At 37.1% G+C, this 16,918-nt stretch overlaps 3 protein-coding genes across 5 annotated transcripts; 1 reads left to right on the plus strand and 2 right to left on the minus strand.

The window, feature by feature from the left end:
• LOC104769603 (agamous-like MADS-box protein AGL15) lies at positions 361-5,764 on the minus strand. 3 transcript variants are annotated; one of them, XM_010493856.2, is made up of 8 exons: positions 5,301-5,764; positions 1,824-1,884; positions 1,673-1,737; positions 1,488-1,587; positions 1,382-1,423; positions 1,087-1,128; positions 843-1,006; positions 361-686 (listed from the first exon to the last, which is right to left on the minus strand). In XM_010493856.2, the coding sequence occupies exons 1-8, from the start codon at positions 5,480-5,482 to the stop codon at positions 569-571; spliced, it is 774 nt and encodes a 257-aa protein (XP_010492158.1). In that variant the 5' UTR covers positions 5,483-5,764; the 3' UTR covers positions 361-568. The 3 variants fall into 3 exon arrangements, with proteins under 3 accessions (XP_010492158.1, XP_010492157.1, XP_010492156.1); XM_010493855.2 differs by having other exon boundaries at positions 1,087-1,122; positions 1,673-1,746; XM_010493854.2 differs by having other exon boundaries at positions 1,673-1,746.
• LOC104769604 (pheophytinase, chloroplastic-like) lies at positions 6,931-9,710 on the minus strand. Its single transcript, XM_010493858.2, has 6 exons — positions 9,504-9,710; positions 8,618-9,265; positions 8,005-8,231; positions 7,705-7,896; positions 7,447-7,603; positions 6,931-7,358 (listed from the first exon to the last, which is right to left on the minus strand). The coding sequence occupies exons 2-6, from the start codon at positions 9,254-9,256 to the stop codon at positions 7,107-7,109; spliced, it is 1,467 nt and encodes a 488-aa protein (XP_010492160.1). The 5' UTR covers positions 9,257-9,265; positions 9,504-9,710; the 3' UTR covers positions 6,931-7,106.
• On the plus strand, positions 11,485-13,153 carry LOC104769605 (uncharacterized protein At5g39865-like). The gene is made up of 2 exons (XM_010493859.2): positions 11,485-11,788; positions 11,900-13,153. The coding sequence occupies exon 2, from the start codon at positions 11,961-11,963 to the stop codon at positions 12,783-12,785; it is 825 nt and encodes a 274-aa protein (XP_010492161.1). The 5' UTR covers positions 11,485-11,788; positions 11,900-11,960; the 3' UTR covers positions 12,786-13,153.

The raw sequence follows: 16,918 nt of genomic DNA on the forward strand, positions 1-16,918 counted from the left end.
GTTTCTCAGTGTGTATTAGGATCACAAATAATACTATAAGCTACTCCCTCTCTCACAAAGATTGAAGTTTAGGATTTTATACACATATTAAGACAGAGAGAATATATGATTTATTTTTCTAATACTTTTTCACTTTCCCACCTTCCCACTTTTACACTCCATACACTCTACAGCATCAGTAATCATTAAAACAAAAATTTATTAAAAATATTCAAAACATCAATCTTGTTGGGACAAAGAAAATTCTCTAAAACTTCAATCTTTGTGAGAAGTATTTCTTTGTCAATTTTTCCAATTGTATTTTGTTTACTACTACTCGAGATATTAGTTAACTTTGTGCCATATTAACAAATTTGAGACGAGACGAAAAACAATCAATAGAAAAAGTACAGAGAGTTAGATTAGGAGAAAATACAGATGAGATAAAGTTAATCTTCTCTTGTTTTTTTGCAAGTATCTCTTCTAAACTTACTTTAAATAATGTGATACTTGCTAAAGAGGAAACATTCTCTACCTCACTAAACAGAGAAAACCTCTGGCTTTTGTTTTCAGGTGGAAATTTTGCTAATTAAGCTAGACTGATCCTGTCTGCAGTACCTCCGGTTGTGTTTGTTGTCACTGAATCGCTTGACGGGCTCTCTCTGTCTCCTTCTTTCTTCCTTCTATCATGTGCCTCTCCCGGCAACCTTGGAGAAATGACAAAAGTAGTAAGAATTTATAATTCCATTAGTGTTAAGGCATATGCTTAGTAGAGTAAGACAACGACTTATGATATATCTAAAATGAGTTTCCTTGTATATTAGAACCAATGAGTCAATGACAGCATATTATAAGAGCAATACCCTAATTGCAGAGTTGTGTCTGAATTGGTCTTCTGGAGGCTGCAGTTACTGTCGTCAAAGCAACCATGGTTTAGGACAGCGTTCTTGGGATCTATGGCGAAGCATTTGATGTAGGATGGAACATAGTGGGTGAACGACGGGAGAAAGCTTCTGAGTTCTTGAACCTGTGTCAAGAAATAATTAGAAGTCAAGAGGAAGAACTTTCATATATAACCGAAGATGATTCAACACAAATTATAAGAACCTGTCTTCGTAAGGTCTCGTTTTCCAACTCTGCTCGCTGTTCCTGCAAGTAAAAAATTATGGCTGGTCAAGAAAAAATGAATACTTTTGCACTCTGCACCTCTTTAGGAGTCTTAAAAGACAAACATAATGCACACTAGCTACCTAATTAGAGCATAATCTTGTCAAGGGATATCATAGCCAATATAGAAGTAACATTGGGTTTAACAAAGTTTCAGAACCATGTGATCACATAAGCTTACATTTGGTTATACACAGTTGAAAGCTAAAGAGGAAAAGCTAGTGTTGGTGTTTACCTTGAGGCGAGATTCTTCAAGTTGGATAGCCAACAACCGTTCCTGAAATCACATAACCTTTATTAGGAAAAATGCAAAGAAGGGAAGAGTGATATTACTAGTTTACCTTACGCTCTCTCACAGATATCAAGGCATGATACAGTTGCTGCTCAAGGTTTTGCAGCTCTTTGAAGCTCAGAATATTCAAGCCCTTACCCTGCAGTTGTCTACAGAACACACAAAGCCAAAACAACATTATAAACACAAAGTAGAGAAGAGTATAAAGTAAAAGTGGGATTAAAGATTCCATACAAATGTTTCTTTTGAAGCTGTGAAATTTCATCCTTTAAAAGATCCACCTCTTTACAATCGTCTTCCTGGAGGTTCTAAACGGTCAACAATCAGATTAAGATACATGAAAGAAAACAGAACAATTTCAACAGATGAACACAAAAATTATCACCTCTGCTTTAGAATCTGAAGAACTCTGGTAGTTGCCGTATCTCGAAAGTGTTTTCTTCATCCTAAAAAATCAAATTCGAGAGACTCTCAATCAGAAAACAACTTTAACTCAAAATGATCAGAACAAAATGGGAAGCTGGTCCAATTGATAAGTACCGAAGTAGCTTATCAAGGAGATAACAGAATTTGAGATGAGAAGCAGAAGAAATAGAGGTTGAGGTGAATAAATCAGAGGGAAGAAGGAAGAAGAAGGAGAGAGACGATGAAGGAAGAAGATGACATTGTTTTGATTAATTTCGATAATGTTTTACAGAGAATGGAAGTGAGATTAAATACAAAGAGACTTCTAAGTATTTTGGGCTTAAACAATAAACTAAATAATCAAGCCCATTAAGGCCTATTAAGCTTCTTGAGGTCGTATCAATACTTCCCTCTCGAAGAATCAACTTGTCCTCAAGTTGAAAGTCTCTCGCTAGTCTGCACAGTCCATGCTTTACACGATCATCTCTCGAGTTGGATAATGTCCCTGGAGTGATGTAGTAGTTTCTCAACCGTTTCTCATAAACCTGCAATGACGACACTCTCATGATCACAATAATTGTGATCACCCAAGTGCATAAGAGACATACACCTATGATCATCTTTACTTCAGTCCAACCCCACATCGCTTTCTTTCTTTTCTCTTTCTCGCTATAGGCACAATGCTCAGGCAATCCAGTTAGGCACCTAAACCATGAAACTTCTTCACTTGGTTGTAGCTCCGGTGGCCTCAACTTGTACATAATGGGATCATCCTGCAAATCTTTTTCTTCCCCGTCAGACTTGAACACTCCGATTTCAAAACATCTTACAATTATGTCTTGAATACCAGCTTCCCATTTTGTAGCCTGCTTATCACGGATTTGACCTTGAAGGAAATACCACCTCTTTAATTCGGATAACACTATAGTCATAACATCTAGGCTTCTATCCTTTTTTCCTCTATCAAATACCAACCATCTACACCTACTACTACTCGCCCCTGAAAGATCCATCTTGTCCTCAAGATGAAGTGACAAGCGCTGATTGTTCTGTAGCAGCGATGCTAAAGCTTCCAAAATTACCCAATTACACTCACTATCTAGCTTTTGTGTCTTCTCCTTGGGTCCATTTAGGAACATGTAATGACTTTGCTGTATCTTCTGGCTTGACACTAGAAACTCCTTACCAAATGTTTTGAATCCCCAAAACTCAGCAATGTCCAGTTCAATATGTATACTACTCTTCTCGAACCAATCCCACAGAAGCTGACTATCTTCTAAACCACCACACTCGCATACACGATTAGCTTTTCCATGATCCATTGGTTCTTTAATGTCGTTGCAAACTTCAATATTAGCATCGTGAACAATTATATCACGACCAAAGCAAACCACTAACCAATCTAGTTCAACTTGTGCAGCTGAGATTCCACCTGGTTCCCAATTAAAGTTAGCAGGTACAAGGTTGTAATGTAGTGTCTTGCCTGTTCCAGCTTTACTTGCAGAAGTAAGAACCTCAGCTTGACGACATTGCAGATCCTGAGATGTTGCTTGAAACTCCTTGACCCTACTAATGAATTCCTGAATCCTTCGTAGAAGTAGATTATGATTCCCATTAGACCCTTCACCGATTGTTCTTCCATTAACATCATGGACAACAAGACTCACTTCCCCAAGCTTACAATATATTTTCAGTCTCCTCCGTAGATGCTTAGCAACATCAACCATTTTATCAAAACCAGAAGATTCCACTAACCAGTCATGTAGAGCTTGGCCAGCTAAGAACCCACCAGGTTCCCATACTTGGTTATCTTGAAATAAATCATTGAACAGATTCTTTTTGGTACCCACTTGAACAGAGAGACATCTGACATAAGCCACAAACTTTTCCAACAGCAGACCTGAGTCATTCTTTGTCATAATTGAAACGGTATCAAGCTTGAAACTCTCTTCTAAGCTGTTTCCATGATTAGCTAATTCTGCACCAAGCTTCCCCGACACATAATTCTTAGGAGGGAACCAAAGTAATTCCTCTTCTTTACCCGCTCTCTTCTCTTGAGAAGGACCCTTCTCCTGCAATTGTTTGAAATGAGTTCTAGATTTTGCAGAACAAGTATAACCAAATCGCATACCATAGTTTGCCAAACATGTTGCCAACGCTGAACTTCTCTTTCTTGATCCCCTCTCGCATTCGAATCTTCGTTTCATTCCATTATTTTTCACCTTTGGTAACGGCTTTGGAGATGTTGCATAAACTTTGGAATCCGGTGTTGATGCCGAGATAAGGTCATCAACACTCACATTCAACTGATTCAAAGGAGGGAACGCAAACAATTGAGAGCTGTTTTTCACCTTTTTCTTAGCAACTACCCAAGAGTAATGCTTCGATCTGAAGGAGGCTATCACCACTCGATATCTTTCTCTTGACCTTCTTTTCTGAAACTCGTGGAATCGATGCTTGAAAAGAGCTCTTCGAGTTCCTCTTTGTTGCTTTTCCTTTGCCATAAGAACTGCTATCGAACGGAACCTATCATCACCTAGGTACAACTGATTCCGTGGTGAACGAACTCGGAAGGCCAGATGCAAAGAGTGATAACGATGATCCTTCTTCATATTTCTTTTCCGAGCCTTGTGATAGCTTTGCCTGAAGCGCATCCTTCGCTTTCTGAAATTTTTAGCAACAAATGGATCCTTAAAGGTCCAATCTGTGTAATAAGCCTTTTGGACTTGAACGCCCACCACTTGTTCAACAGATGTCCCAAAAGAGATTTCTGAGGTCCTTTGCGGTGTAGGATCTGAGGGTGGAAGATATAGACTCGTCGTGATGGTTTGTTGCCGAGATGGTGGAAGATCCGGATTCACCATGGTGATTTGAGGAACCGATGATGGAACAGATGAACTCGCCGTGTCGCGTAACCAGCGCACATATTCATCGTACTGCGCCCTCAGCTTCACCCGGAGCTGTTCGATCGTCTCGCCAAGCTCGGCAGAAGACGGCGACTGAACGAGATGAGCAGCTTGAGTAGTATAGTTCTCCATTGTTTTTTTTTTTTTTTAAACTCTCGATGTAAAGCACCAATTGATAAGTACCGAAGTAGCTTATCAAGGAGATAACAGAATTTGAGATGAGAAGCAGAAGAAATAGAGGTTGAGGTGAATAAATCAGAGGGAAGAAGGAAGAAGAAGGAGAGAGACGATGAAGGAAGAAGATGACATTGTTTTGATTAATTTCGATAATGTTTTACAGAGAATGGAAGTGAGATTAAATACAAAGAGACTTCTAAGTATTTTGGGCTTAAACAATAAACTAAATAATCAAGCCCATTAAGGCCTATTAAGCTTCTTGAGGTCGTATCAGAAAACACTAAACCCCGTACCCAAATCGATTTCACATCAAATCAAGACATGCAAATACAAAATCGAATAAAAAAAAAGAGTGTGAAAAGTAAATAAAATACCCAGAACTGGAGAACTCAAAGAGCTTGCCAGACTTGGAGAAGACGATGACAGCAACCTCAGCATCACAGAGAACAGAGAGCTCATGAGCTTTCTTAAGCAAACCAGCACGCCTCTTGGAGAAAGTAACTTGCCTGCTGTTGGCATTCTCGATCCTCTTTATCTCGATTTTACCACGACCCATCTCTTCTCTTTTCTTTTTCCCCCAATTTTTTTGAATGAATATCGCACCTAATACGCAGAAGCAGAAGCAGAAGAAGAAAGGTTCAATCTTTCTACCTTCCCCGTATCCAAAATGGGGGTTTTTGGGGGAATCTATTAATGGGAACACCGAGTTTACTAAATTTGGATGGAATATAATTCTTTTAGAAAAAGAAAAAGAAAAAGTGAAAAACACTAATGAATGTTGTGTGTTGCATGGACTCTGTTTTGCGTGCTCTCTCTCTCTCTCTCTCTCTCTCTCTCTCTCTCTCTCTCTCTCTCTCTCTCTCTTTTATTTTTGCTTTCTTTCAATTTTAGAGGGGGGTACAGTATTTGCATGACTCCTTTTTGCCACATTTGGAGGATTTTGCCAGTTCTTCTGGGTCCTACTTTCCCTTTTCTTACTAAATGAAACTTGTTTTTTTCTTCTTCTCCTTCTTCTTCTCTCTTTTGAATTATATAATAGTTTACTTAAAATGTATATTTCTCTTTCTTTAATGTGAGCAACAATGTACAAACAGTTTCTACTTATATAGCATTGTTTTGGTGATTAACATAAATGGTATCAACTGTTAATAGTTGGTTTGAAACACCAAATTTTTTTATGACACTCAATTCAGTAAATAGTTAATTACTAATTTCTTTTACATCGGAAACATTAGAATCACTAATTCTAAGTCTCATGTTCATGTTGGATAGCCTTGTTATAGATTTTGATTAGCAGACCAAGATTATAATTCAAGATACCGACTTACTCGTGGTCTTCTTGCCTCGAAAAAGTAACCAGTGATATGTCTTTTCAAACACCCGTAACAAGTTCAAATACTAATCTTCACCTTTGGGAACCAAGAAAGCACATATAACATGCATGTTCAAATACACTCATCACATGCCTTAAGCTTATATGACTTCCAACTTTCTTCTTTTGGAGGAATCAGACTGTTTTTTAAGCTCTACAACATGTCCTTTAACTTTCCATTTCCAATACCAAATTTGAAAACAACTCATTTGGCCTGCAGCTTTCAGTGTTTTTGTTTGTTTGTTTGAGGGTCTATTTCCCTCCGGAGTTGGTTGTTTGTAGTTTTCGAATACCTCTTTCAAAAACCCGTCCCATGTGAATAAATGGGACTCTTTCCTGCTATGAAAGTTGCCAACAACACAAATGGAGAAATGGTTACTATCTAAACACAGTTTTGGAGAAGCATTAGGAAATATATATATATCAAATTCACCGTCTCCAGAAAATAACACAAACCAGCACGACGTCAATAACATTTGCAACAGAAAGAGTTCACTTGGAAGCATCTCTGAGATTTGGCACTGGCAGTCTCTATTTTACTGCACAAAGCTAGTCAATGTCAGGTTCCAGCTTCGCCTTCCTTTTTTTGATCTGAACCTGTGGATTGTATACAACACTCTGCAAGACAAGAGTTTCTTACAAGTAGACATTTTCTCAACTTTTTCCTTTTCGAACATTTATAAATTTGAATTCTACATACAACATTATAGCTAGCATCGAATCATCGATTACAACTAATTTACACTAGACGATAACGGAAAAAGAAAGAAAAAATTTACACTAGACAACAACCTGTTCCATGCTTCTTCTATGCAGACTTCCCTCCAAACACCCTTGTGAAACTGGATTTGAAAGATTCTCTAACTCCACTCCAGAACGTATCGTTTGACCCATACAACAACAGTTTCACTGCTTTCTTCCAACCATCTCTCGGGAACTCAATTTCTCTACCTATGCTGGACTCCTCCCAATTTTCTTCACTGTCGTCCAAAAGCGGGAGCGTTTCAAAACCACCAGACTCCAGGTGCTTGATCCACCCGCGCATAAGATAGTTCACCACCTACTCGTTTTCATATGTAAATGGATTCATTACTCATATTCAAAGCCAACTGCAGAGTTTGAAGAAAATTTTCAGTTGTTCATTGTACCTCAGGGACTTCATCATGTGGGCAGTGACCCGCTGGGCTGATCTCGTAGTATGGAGCGTTTGGGATCTCCTTCTTTATCTTCTTTCCCCACATCGGACTCACCCATGGATCTTCTCTTCCATACATGAGACATATCTGAACATTGTTTTCCTTACACCTATAGCATAGACCATCACATAGCATTCCTCGATAAGCAATAAGACGAATCCCACAGATGAAAAAACATATAAATACAAGTGATTTTACACTGTGTTATACCTAGATAAAGCTTCAGAGAAAGATAGCTGTCCACCAGGAGCAAGCATGATTGAAGCAAACGACGCTGCAGCAGCCGGATGCTGCGTAATCTCCACTATACGTGAGAATACTTTATCCACATTGGTAGAATGGTCTGTGTAGACCTGTTTAAGTATCTCAGCTATGCTTTCAGGATCACTTATCTTCTGCCATCTGCAATTCCATGGGGAAGTATAACAAAAGTAAACATATTAGACTGATAATAGAGCTAGAAAATGATAAATAGCAGGTAAGAAGCTATTTTCGTAAAGTCTCACTTACACCAATTCTGTGATTTTTTTCACTCTTGCCGGCAAAGGGAATGCTCCGGGCCATGGAAAGAGACGTGCGAGCTTTGGGGATCTTACTGGATTAGGGAAGAAACCCCAGAAAGGTGTTGCATTAAGCAAGGTAACACCCTTTACCAGGTGAGGATGGGTTGCTGCAAAGTAAAGAGCTACATATCCTCCAAGTGAGTTCCCTGCAATGTATACAGGCTCACCGATAACCTGTACAACAAATACAATATACTCAGCAACTTATTTCAGGTGAAATCGTAATAAGTGTTCATTCCTTTATTTCTTAATGAAACTAGAACACAAGCAGAATCAAGAATGTGGATAAATTCTAGTGCATCTTATACTCTCCCATGCCCAAAACCAATCCCAAAAGACTCATACACACACTACTCAGGTGTTGATCTGATAACTATTGAAATCCATGAGTATATGACTCATAGCAACAATATCTAATGAAAGAGCTAAAACAATGCACCATCCTTTTCTCCTAAACTTTCCAAGACTTGAGACAGATTGAAGTTATGACTATAAGTTGATCAAGAGCTAAATGAATAACATAACAAATGAACAGCATAGTAAAATTTGATTTTGTTTACCTCTTCTACAAAATACTGAACTTGATCTCTCCAGAGATCCAGAGAGAATACGAGTTGGTCAGCCCATGGTTCAGTCTTATCACCAAATCCCCAAAATGGTTTCTCATCATCTTCAGAGGCACCAGTTTCTTCAGCCACGGTAGTAGTAGGATCTTCAGTCGGGAGAGATAAACCCTGGCCGAGAAAATCAATAGCCCAAACTCGATAATCCCTACCCAAATCCGTAAGCTGCTTCTCATAATGAAATGAACCAACACCAAAGCCAGGTAGAAACAACACCGGAGGAGCCTCAACGTTACCACAACCTGATTTCTCATAATGCACTCTGAGCTTGGGTCTCCACTCACAGTGAGAATGACTGATTCGAGCAGCAGCCTCACCGTTTGATTCATCAGGTAAACCAGGAATCAAAACCTTAGAAGTAGATGATTCTCTTCTTCTTGTGGATATAGTACCCAAATCCTCATTCTCACCAACCACATAACCATCAGAGTTCCCATTCCTGATCACAAATCTGGATTTCCTTACCCCAGATAAGAAGAGACTTGATCGATTTGGTACCAATCTTTTCGTGGCTAATTCACCACTCCAAGTCACAACAGAGCACTGAGGCACGAAGTTGAGTGAGATAATCTCCATAACAAAATCCTGTCAAACGAACAAACCAAAGACAACTCTTTTAAATCAAATCGGCCACTCAGAAGGAGAAAAACATAAAAAGGTGGAATTTTTTTTTGTTTAGTTGTCAGAATTTTGCTTCAAAAGCTAGCTGAAACGATTCATGAAATCGAGGTAATATTCTGTCGAATTGAAATCAAACAACAACCCACGAATCGTCAACAGAGAAGTAATTAACCCAGCAAGAAAAGAGTTTGCAAGTTTAAACCTTTGAGATTGCGGATGAGAGAAGCTTTCATCAAAAGGGGTTTCTCTTCTCAGACGGTTCGTTCGTTATACAAAATGAAACGTTTCTTCTTGATAGAGAGAGATTTTGAAGTATAAGGTGAAGAAAGAATTGGCTTTGCGTGCTGGCTTTTCGGTTAACTTCTTTAGAATCGTTCGGTGCATAACGACAGCAACGTTTTTATTGCGTCATGTTATTACTTTGTTTTTAAGTTCAACTAATTGAAGTGGGGTTTTATTTTCCTCACTATATGACACATTTCAGTAGGGTTTTTTTCTCTCACAATATGACATTTTTCTTTTTGGATCACATTGCTGATTTGATACCGCAAGAAAAATATCAACCAATGATAATAGAACACTCTTTCTTTGACATTATCATCATCTTACCCCAAAGGATCTCAGACTTTGAACTGTGTGACTATCTGAAGACCTGCAAATTTCATAGATATCCTTTTTTCATTTATTTTCTAGCAGTCACTTCGAATTATTTTCATTATTTAGAATTCTTTTTTGTAAAAATGTCATATATAAGCAGTAAGCTCACTTTTCTTTTATGTAAAAACGGCATGTCAGTTATCTTAAACGATAAAATAATTAGTGCATTACTAGTTAGTTCTAGCTGTTTTTTTTTTTTTCTTTTTTTTGTTTAAACTCGTAGAGTAAATCCCCGGATTTATGGAGGGATCCGAGACTAATCTCTTTGGGGAAGAGCATCCTACGGGTAGGGTCCCCCGTAAGCAATACAACCATACCCATGTGGCCAAAGGGATTAAGCTGAGCAATTCTTACGCTTGGGGAGAATCGATCTCTGGTCTAGACCAACAGAGCGACTCTTCCACCAAAGCTAGAACCACTAGCCCACCACCTCATGGTTTTGTTCTAGCTGTGTTGTGATGTTAATATTGGCTCATTGTTCGATTCGCAAAGTTCGTAGATTGTATATAGGATTGTAATCTGAGTTCTACTGTCTTCTACATCACATTCACAAGTTATTTACTACTTCATCTCAAAACTTAGAGGCAAAGAAGAAGAAACACCTTGTAATTGTTAATGGAAGTTTGAGTGCATCCTAAAAGCTAGGTGTGGGCATTTCGGTTTAAGTTCGAATTCATTTTGGGTTCGGTTCGGTTTGATTTATTTGGTTTTGGCAAATTCTCTAACCAAACTTAATCGAAATTGGTTTGGTTTGTGTTCAGGTCGGTTTATATTTGGTTTGGTTCAGTTTGGTTTAGTTTTAGTTAGGTTCAGTTTTAATTTGGTTTAAAATAAAATTTATTATAGTTTGATAATAAGTAGAACAAGTGTAAGTTAATAAATCAAATCAATTTGAAAAGCTAGAAAAATTCAACTATATTAAAATTAAATACCTAATAAAATATAATTAAATATATATTTATATTTAGTTGATTTTATTAGAAAAGTAAATAAAGTAAAATTGTAAGATCATATATTTACAATATTATTGTTATTATTAATTAATTAATTTAAGAAACACATTGGATTATTGGTTCGGTTCGATTAAACCGAATCATTTGGGTTGAGAAAAAAACAACCGAATGGTTGGAGCATATGATTGGGTTTGGTTTGAGTCGGTTTGAATTTGATAGGTTCGGTTTGGTTTAAATGCCCACCCTATATTAATTATTAAAAGTAAAAGCCAATGCTTCTGGCTTTTGGTTTTAGAATGAGAAAACCAAATATCTCCGGTGATTGTAAACCGGACGTGTAATCTGGTATCTCTCCCAGACCGCTGTAACCATTTGAATAACCATTCTTTTAATTTATTAATACGACAACCAACCGCGTTTTACCAATAAAAACGACTTTTCCTCGCAATTTAACTCTATTTTTAATTATTTTTATAATCCGTTTTCCTCGAAGGAGCATATCTAATTAAAAAGTATATATAAATATTCATAAAGAACCTTTAATAAGAGAGACATAATAATAATTAATAAAAACGTTGAAAAAATAAGAAAGAAAACAGAAAAATTCTTTGCTTTGCAACAAAGGCAGAAAAAAAAAACAAACAAAAGGCTAATTCGGAGCTCTCCTCCACACCTTTCTTCTTCTTCTCCGCAACCATCAAACAAACCAAAAAAAAACAACAACCAAAAATTTCCCAGAAAATCAGATAATTCTTTCATCTTCTTTGAGATCATCGGTGAAAATAACTCATTCATCAGCTCAAAATCAGAAAAGCTGATTCTTTTCCGATAAGGATCATTTCAATTCCAATTTCTTCCTTTGTGAGCTGATCGATCGGTAAGCCAATTTGTTTTTTTTTTTTTTTTCTCAATTTCTATCTGTTTGAATCTGATCATCATCATCATCAGATTAATTAGGTTTAATTAGGGTTTTTTTTGGTTTACTTAGGTTTTGCCACCAAATTAGCCGACGAAAAGGGTTTAGTTTCTTTGCGATCTAAGGGGTTCCGATGGCGGGATTGGAGAAAAACTCTGATTTCTCAGGGAAGACGAAATCGTCAACCACGTCGACGTTCTTCAACAGGTCCCTTACAATTCACGGGAGGACAGCGGCGGATTCAAACCCTAAACCCCACAATCTCAACCCTTCTCTTAACCGTACAACCTCAATCACCAAATTCTACACCCCCGTAGAATCAGTAAGCACTTCTCTCAAAGGAAAAGTCAAAAACCTCTGTAAACTGTTCGAGGCTTCGAAACCTTCGAAACCATCTCCTCCACCTGAGATTCCTCAGAAACAGAAATCAGGGAAATCGCTTTTATCAGAATCGCGTATATCGCCGTTTTCGACGTTAAACAACTCTGTGATACGTCTCCCAGGGACAGAGGATAGGATTGTGGTGTATTTCACTAGCTTGAGAGGGATTAGGAGAACGTTTGAGGATTGTTATGCTGTGAGGATGATCTTTAGAGGGTTTCGTGTTTGGATCGATGAGCGTGATGTCTCCATGGATATAGCTTACAGGAAAGAGTTGCAGATTGCAATGGGTGAAAAGAGTGTGTCTTTGCCTCAGGTGTTTATTATGGGGAAGTATGTTGGTGGTGCTGATGTGGTCAAGAGTTTGTTTGAGATTGGTGAGCTTGCTAAGATTCTTAAAGAGTTTCCTATGAGACAACCAGGGTTTGTTTGCAATTGTTGTGGGGATATTAGATTTGTTCCTTGTTCCAATTGTAGTGGTAGCAAGAAACTGTTTGATGAGGATGAAGATAGACTCAAGAGGTGTCCTGACTGCAATGAGAATGGTTTGATTCGTTGTCCTCATTGTTCATCTTGAGATGATCTCATCACCATCAACCTATTTATTCTCTCTTTTGATATGTCCATTGTTGTGTTAGTAGAATTGTGAATGATGCTACGAGTATCCGAAAATCTCTTTTGGATCAGCAGCATTTCACTTTTGGGTTTTTTTTTAAGGTTCTTGCGATCAACGGTGTTTGGGAATGCTGTTTGATCGTGGCTTTTAGTTCTTATGTATGCTTGCTACTAAGGACTAATGTAATTTGTGTAGTCAAAATGTCTGAAACCGGTAGTAAGCATTTTGATGTTTCGTGTGTCAATGTTGTGAAAGACAACTTTGTTCGTATGCTATTATATTTGATTGTAAATACTTTAGTGTGTTTATGGGTATTATGTTGAGTACGACAGGCAACTGAGTTCGACTCGCTTGATCATCCTTTATGAGAACTTGGTGAGAAGTAGTCTATCAACATAATCATCTCTCGATCGTCTCAAACCCAAATCATTGATTGAGCGTAACTATTGACAATATGCAAAACTTGCTTCGGCAGACACCCATTATAGGATTCTATCAGTGACTAAATCTATAAGGGAAGCCGGCCATAATTCATTTTTACATCGATAAACCTTTCTTAGAAAGATGGTACTGGGCAACTCCAATGCAAAATTACGGTTCAAGTGGACTAACATAATATAACCTCTATTGTCAGCTTAACCATTCCCCTAAAAGAAACTAACTACTCATTAAAATGGTTCATTGGCATATACGCGGATACAACAAGGAAGGAATCAATCCAAACTACAACAACTTCGGTGAAATGATAGAATCAGACGTGGTAAATGAGAGCACTTGATTATAACAAGGTCGAACTCTTTTTAAAATGTTAGGGAGTCTTGAGAGTATACTTTCCTATATATGAGGCCCACTGTCCAAAACTAATCTCTTTTGCAATCTGAATTCTGAAGCAAACTCCACTCTTGAAAAGCCCAATTGTATTGATGATGAGACAGCTCATCTGATAACTCAACTTTTAGAAAGCCCAATGTTCTTTTGTCATCATCATCATCATCATCATCATCATCACATCACCACCATCATTATGAATGTTTATGATTGTAATGGTGATAATGATGATAAGATGATGATGTTGATATGATGATGATGATGCTGATATGATGATGTTGGTATAAAGATGGTATGATGATGTACTGATGTACACACAAAAAAAGAAGCCAAGTGATTGTGAAAGTGCAGTTTTGCGAAAACAATTGTCAACTGATTAGTTTTATAGTTGGCCATTTTTAGACAATTCTCCCAATATATAAATATTATAGCTAGTTGCATCAAATTAGATCTAAAGAAATATACAGTATGAGTAAATTAATTCATAATCATTCATCAGTTTCTTTCTTTACCAACTTGATTTTAAATTTGTCTCTTTCGGCACGAGGAAGTCCTTTTTACGTTTCATAGTTTGCATCTTTCCTTCTTTTATAGTTTTAGTCACAGTTGACGGTTCATAGATAGATTGTTTTTTCACGCAACGTTTTCACTTTCAATTAAAAAAGGTGTGTGGGTTACTTGAACAGTTGAACTACTTACGGGTATCTTCTTCACTCACGCATCCACCTCCCACCATTTAATACACACCTCATTTCATTATTTTTATTACTGGATAAATAACCGTACTATAGCTATTTTTAGTATTATCAATTTCCATTTTTTTAAATTTCTTGTTTTGAAAGTTCTGCCCGATATGAAAAATTGCCATTACCATTGGACATATATTTCCACATAAAGTATGAAATTAAGAACGGGACGGCACGTTCCCTCCTAGATCTGTTGACTGGTTTCCTGAGTTGTAAAATTAGGTTGTTCTAGTTGGTAGATGAACAAGTTGTCGACTCTAGCGTATTTTGTGTTTTCTATCGGTGGACATGGCATAGTGTTGATAGTTTTGTCATGACCACATGCATAGCTTCTGCATCGTGTTTCATTTATCACTAGAGAGTATGCCAGGCTTGATTGAACGTCGAATGTGTGTATTTCGGTGCGACGGTGCTAGTGATCAATTCTACGTAATATATTATATATGCTATTGACCGACGGGAGAAAGATATGATGGATCGGATTTGAAAAAAAGGAAATGCACATGTTTCATACTTTCATGGAGGCGACATATGTGCTCTAGAACCATTTATATATGTCGGTTTGGTGCAAAAGCATGTCCTTTTTCTAGCTAGCTAGCGTTTTGAAAACTCGGTTATATATATGGCCCTAATTGGTAAGCCAAAAACTATCTCGCTCCAACCTTTTTTATATAAATGTATGTGTAGTGTAAACCTAATATTTAATTGCATAAAAGACCTAATATTTAATTATTGTAAGATCATATTTAGAGATGATTTAAATAAAGTCATAATTCAAAGAAGTATATAAAGTTCTTAATATTGACAAGTGTTTTTACGTTTTAATGTACCCTAATATCAAAGAAACGATTTTCGTGTAATAATATCTTAAAATCTACAAAGTGACTCTCTAGATTTCATATTTAATGAAAACAAAAGAATTAGTATTATTTTTAAATAATTGCAATGATATAACAACAAGCTAAATAATCAATTCTTCGATTGAAATTATTTACTATTTTTGCTAATGCATGCAAGAATTAAGTCCAAGTTGACATGTCGGGTAACTTTTATTTCAACCACCTCAACGAATATATACGGCCTTCAAGCATACGTAACCGTCTCAAAAGTCAGTTTCCAAATAAAAAAGAAAACGTAAAATGTTAGGGTATTGTGTAAGTTATTGAGATTCTTCTTGTGGGCTAGCTAGCTAACGGAATATTAAATCAATTTCGAAATGTTGCCAGGATATGATGAGAACCATGTGATGATACGTGATTGCTTTTCTTCAACTTGGTGACGACAGATAAAAAAAAATTAAAGGAGAAATATAACAACAAAAGCTGTACCACCCAGACGAACTCGCAAATGAGTAAAAGACCAGCAGATCTTATATTAGCCTCTTCCGCTGAAGCATAAATTATGCTGCATAATACATGAAAATGCTAGAGTCCAACCGCATTTGCTACGCCATTTTTTTGTTTTTGGAATATTTCCGCCTCCTATACATCCGTTCTCGATATTATAAAACATTGGGATCAGACATAGACATATATATACATCTTCAATGAATAATATTTCGTGTTTGAATTGTTTATTTCTTTCACGTACTTCTCATGTTTTAAATACATATACTATACGTATTTATACTGCATATACACTACAAGAAAATACGCGATTTGCGATGTATATCTGCGACGAAGAAACATCGTCGCAAATTTGCTATGGATTTGCAATTATTTTGCTACTCGGAAAACGTTGTCGTTAATTCCTCGCAAAATTAGCGACGGATATTTCCCTCGCAAATTTGCGACGGAACTAAGACACCATTGCGAGGATAAGTAAATTCCTCGCAAATGACACTCAATTCCCTAACAAATTTACGACAAATTAGCGATAAAATTGCCGTAGCAAATTTGCGAGGAGTTTACGAGAGACTAGATGTCAGCAAGCACGTTTTCCCCGAGTGTACCTGTTTTGTCGGCAAAAAGGACACTGCCTCGCAAATTCGTAGCAAGAAATAAATATCTAAAAGCAACCTGTCGCAAATCCGTCGCAAATTCCCTCGCAAATCCGTAGCAGATATTTTTAGAAAGTCTATAAATAGCCAGTCCGTGAGACATGGAAACCACAACATAAAGCAATAAGAAAAAAAAAAACTGGTGGGAGAGAAAAAAAAAATTCTGAGAGCAACAGAAAAAAAAGAGAAAAAAATAATTGTCAAAAAAAAAAATTTGTGATTAAAAAATTCTAGAGAAAATAATGTTTGGAGGTGGAGAGCACGAGATATATACAATACGACGGTGGATGTACAATCATAGAGACCCAAACACCGGTGATGTGACGAAAGAGTTTTGTGATGGCTTGCGCGGTTTCATGTACCAGGCGACCAACCAAGACTTTGCTCGTGAAAACGGTACAATATTTTGTCCATGTCCTAGGTGCAAGAACATTAATTATTTGGAATTTAATCTAGTGAAGAAGCATCTTTATAATAGAGGATTTATGCCAAATTACTATGTATGGTTCCGTCATGGAGAG

This window comes from Camelina sativa, chromosome 20 (genome assembly GCF_000633955.1).
Source record: "Camelina sativa cultivar DH55 chromosome 20, Cs, whole genome shotgun sequence".
NCBI classification, from domain to species: Eukaryota; Viridiplantae; Streptophyta; class Magnoliopsida; order Brassicales; family Brassicaceae; genus Camelina; species Camelina sativa.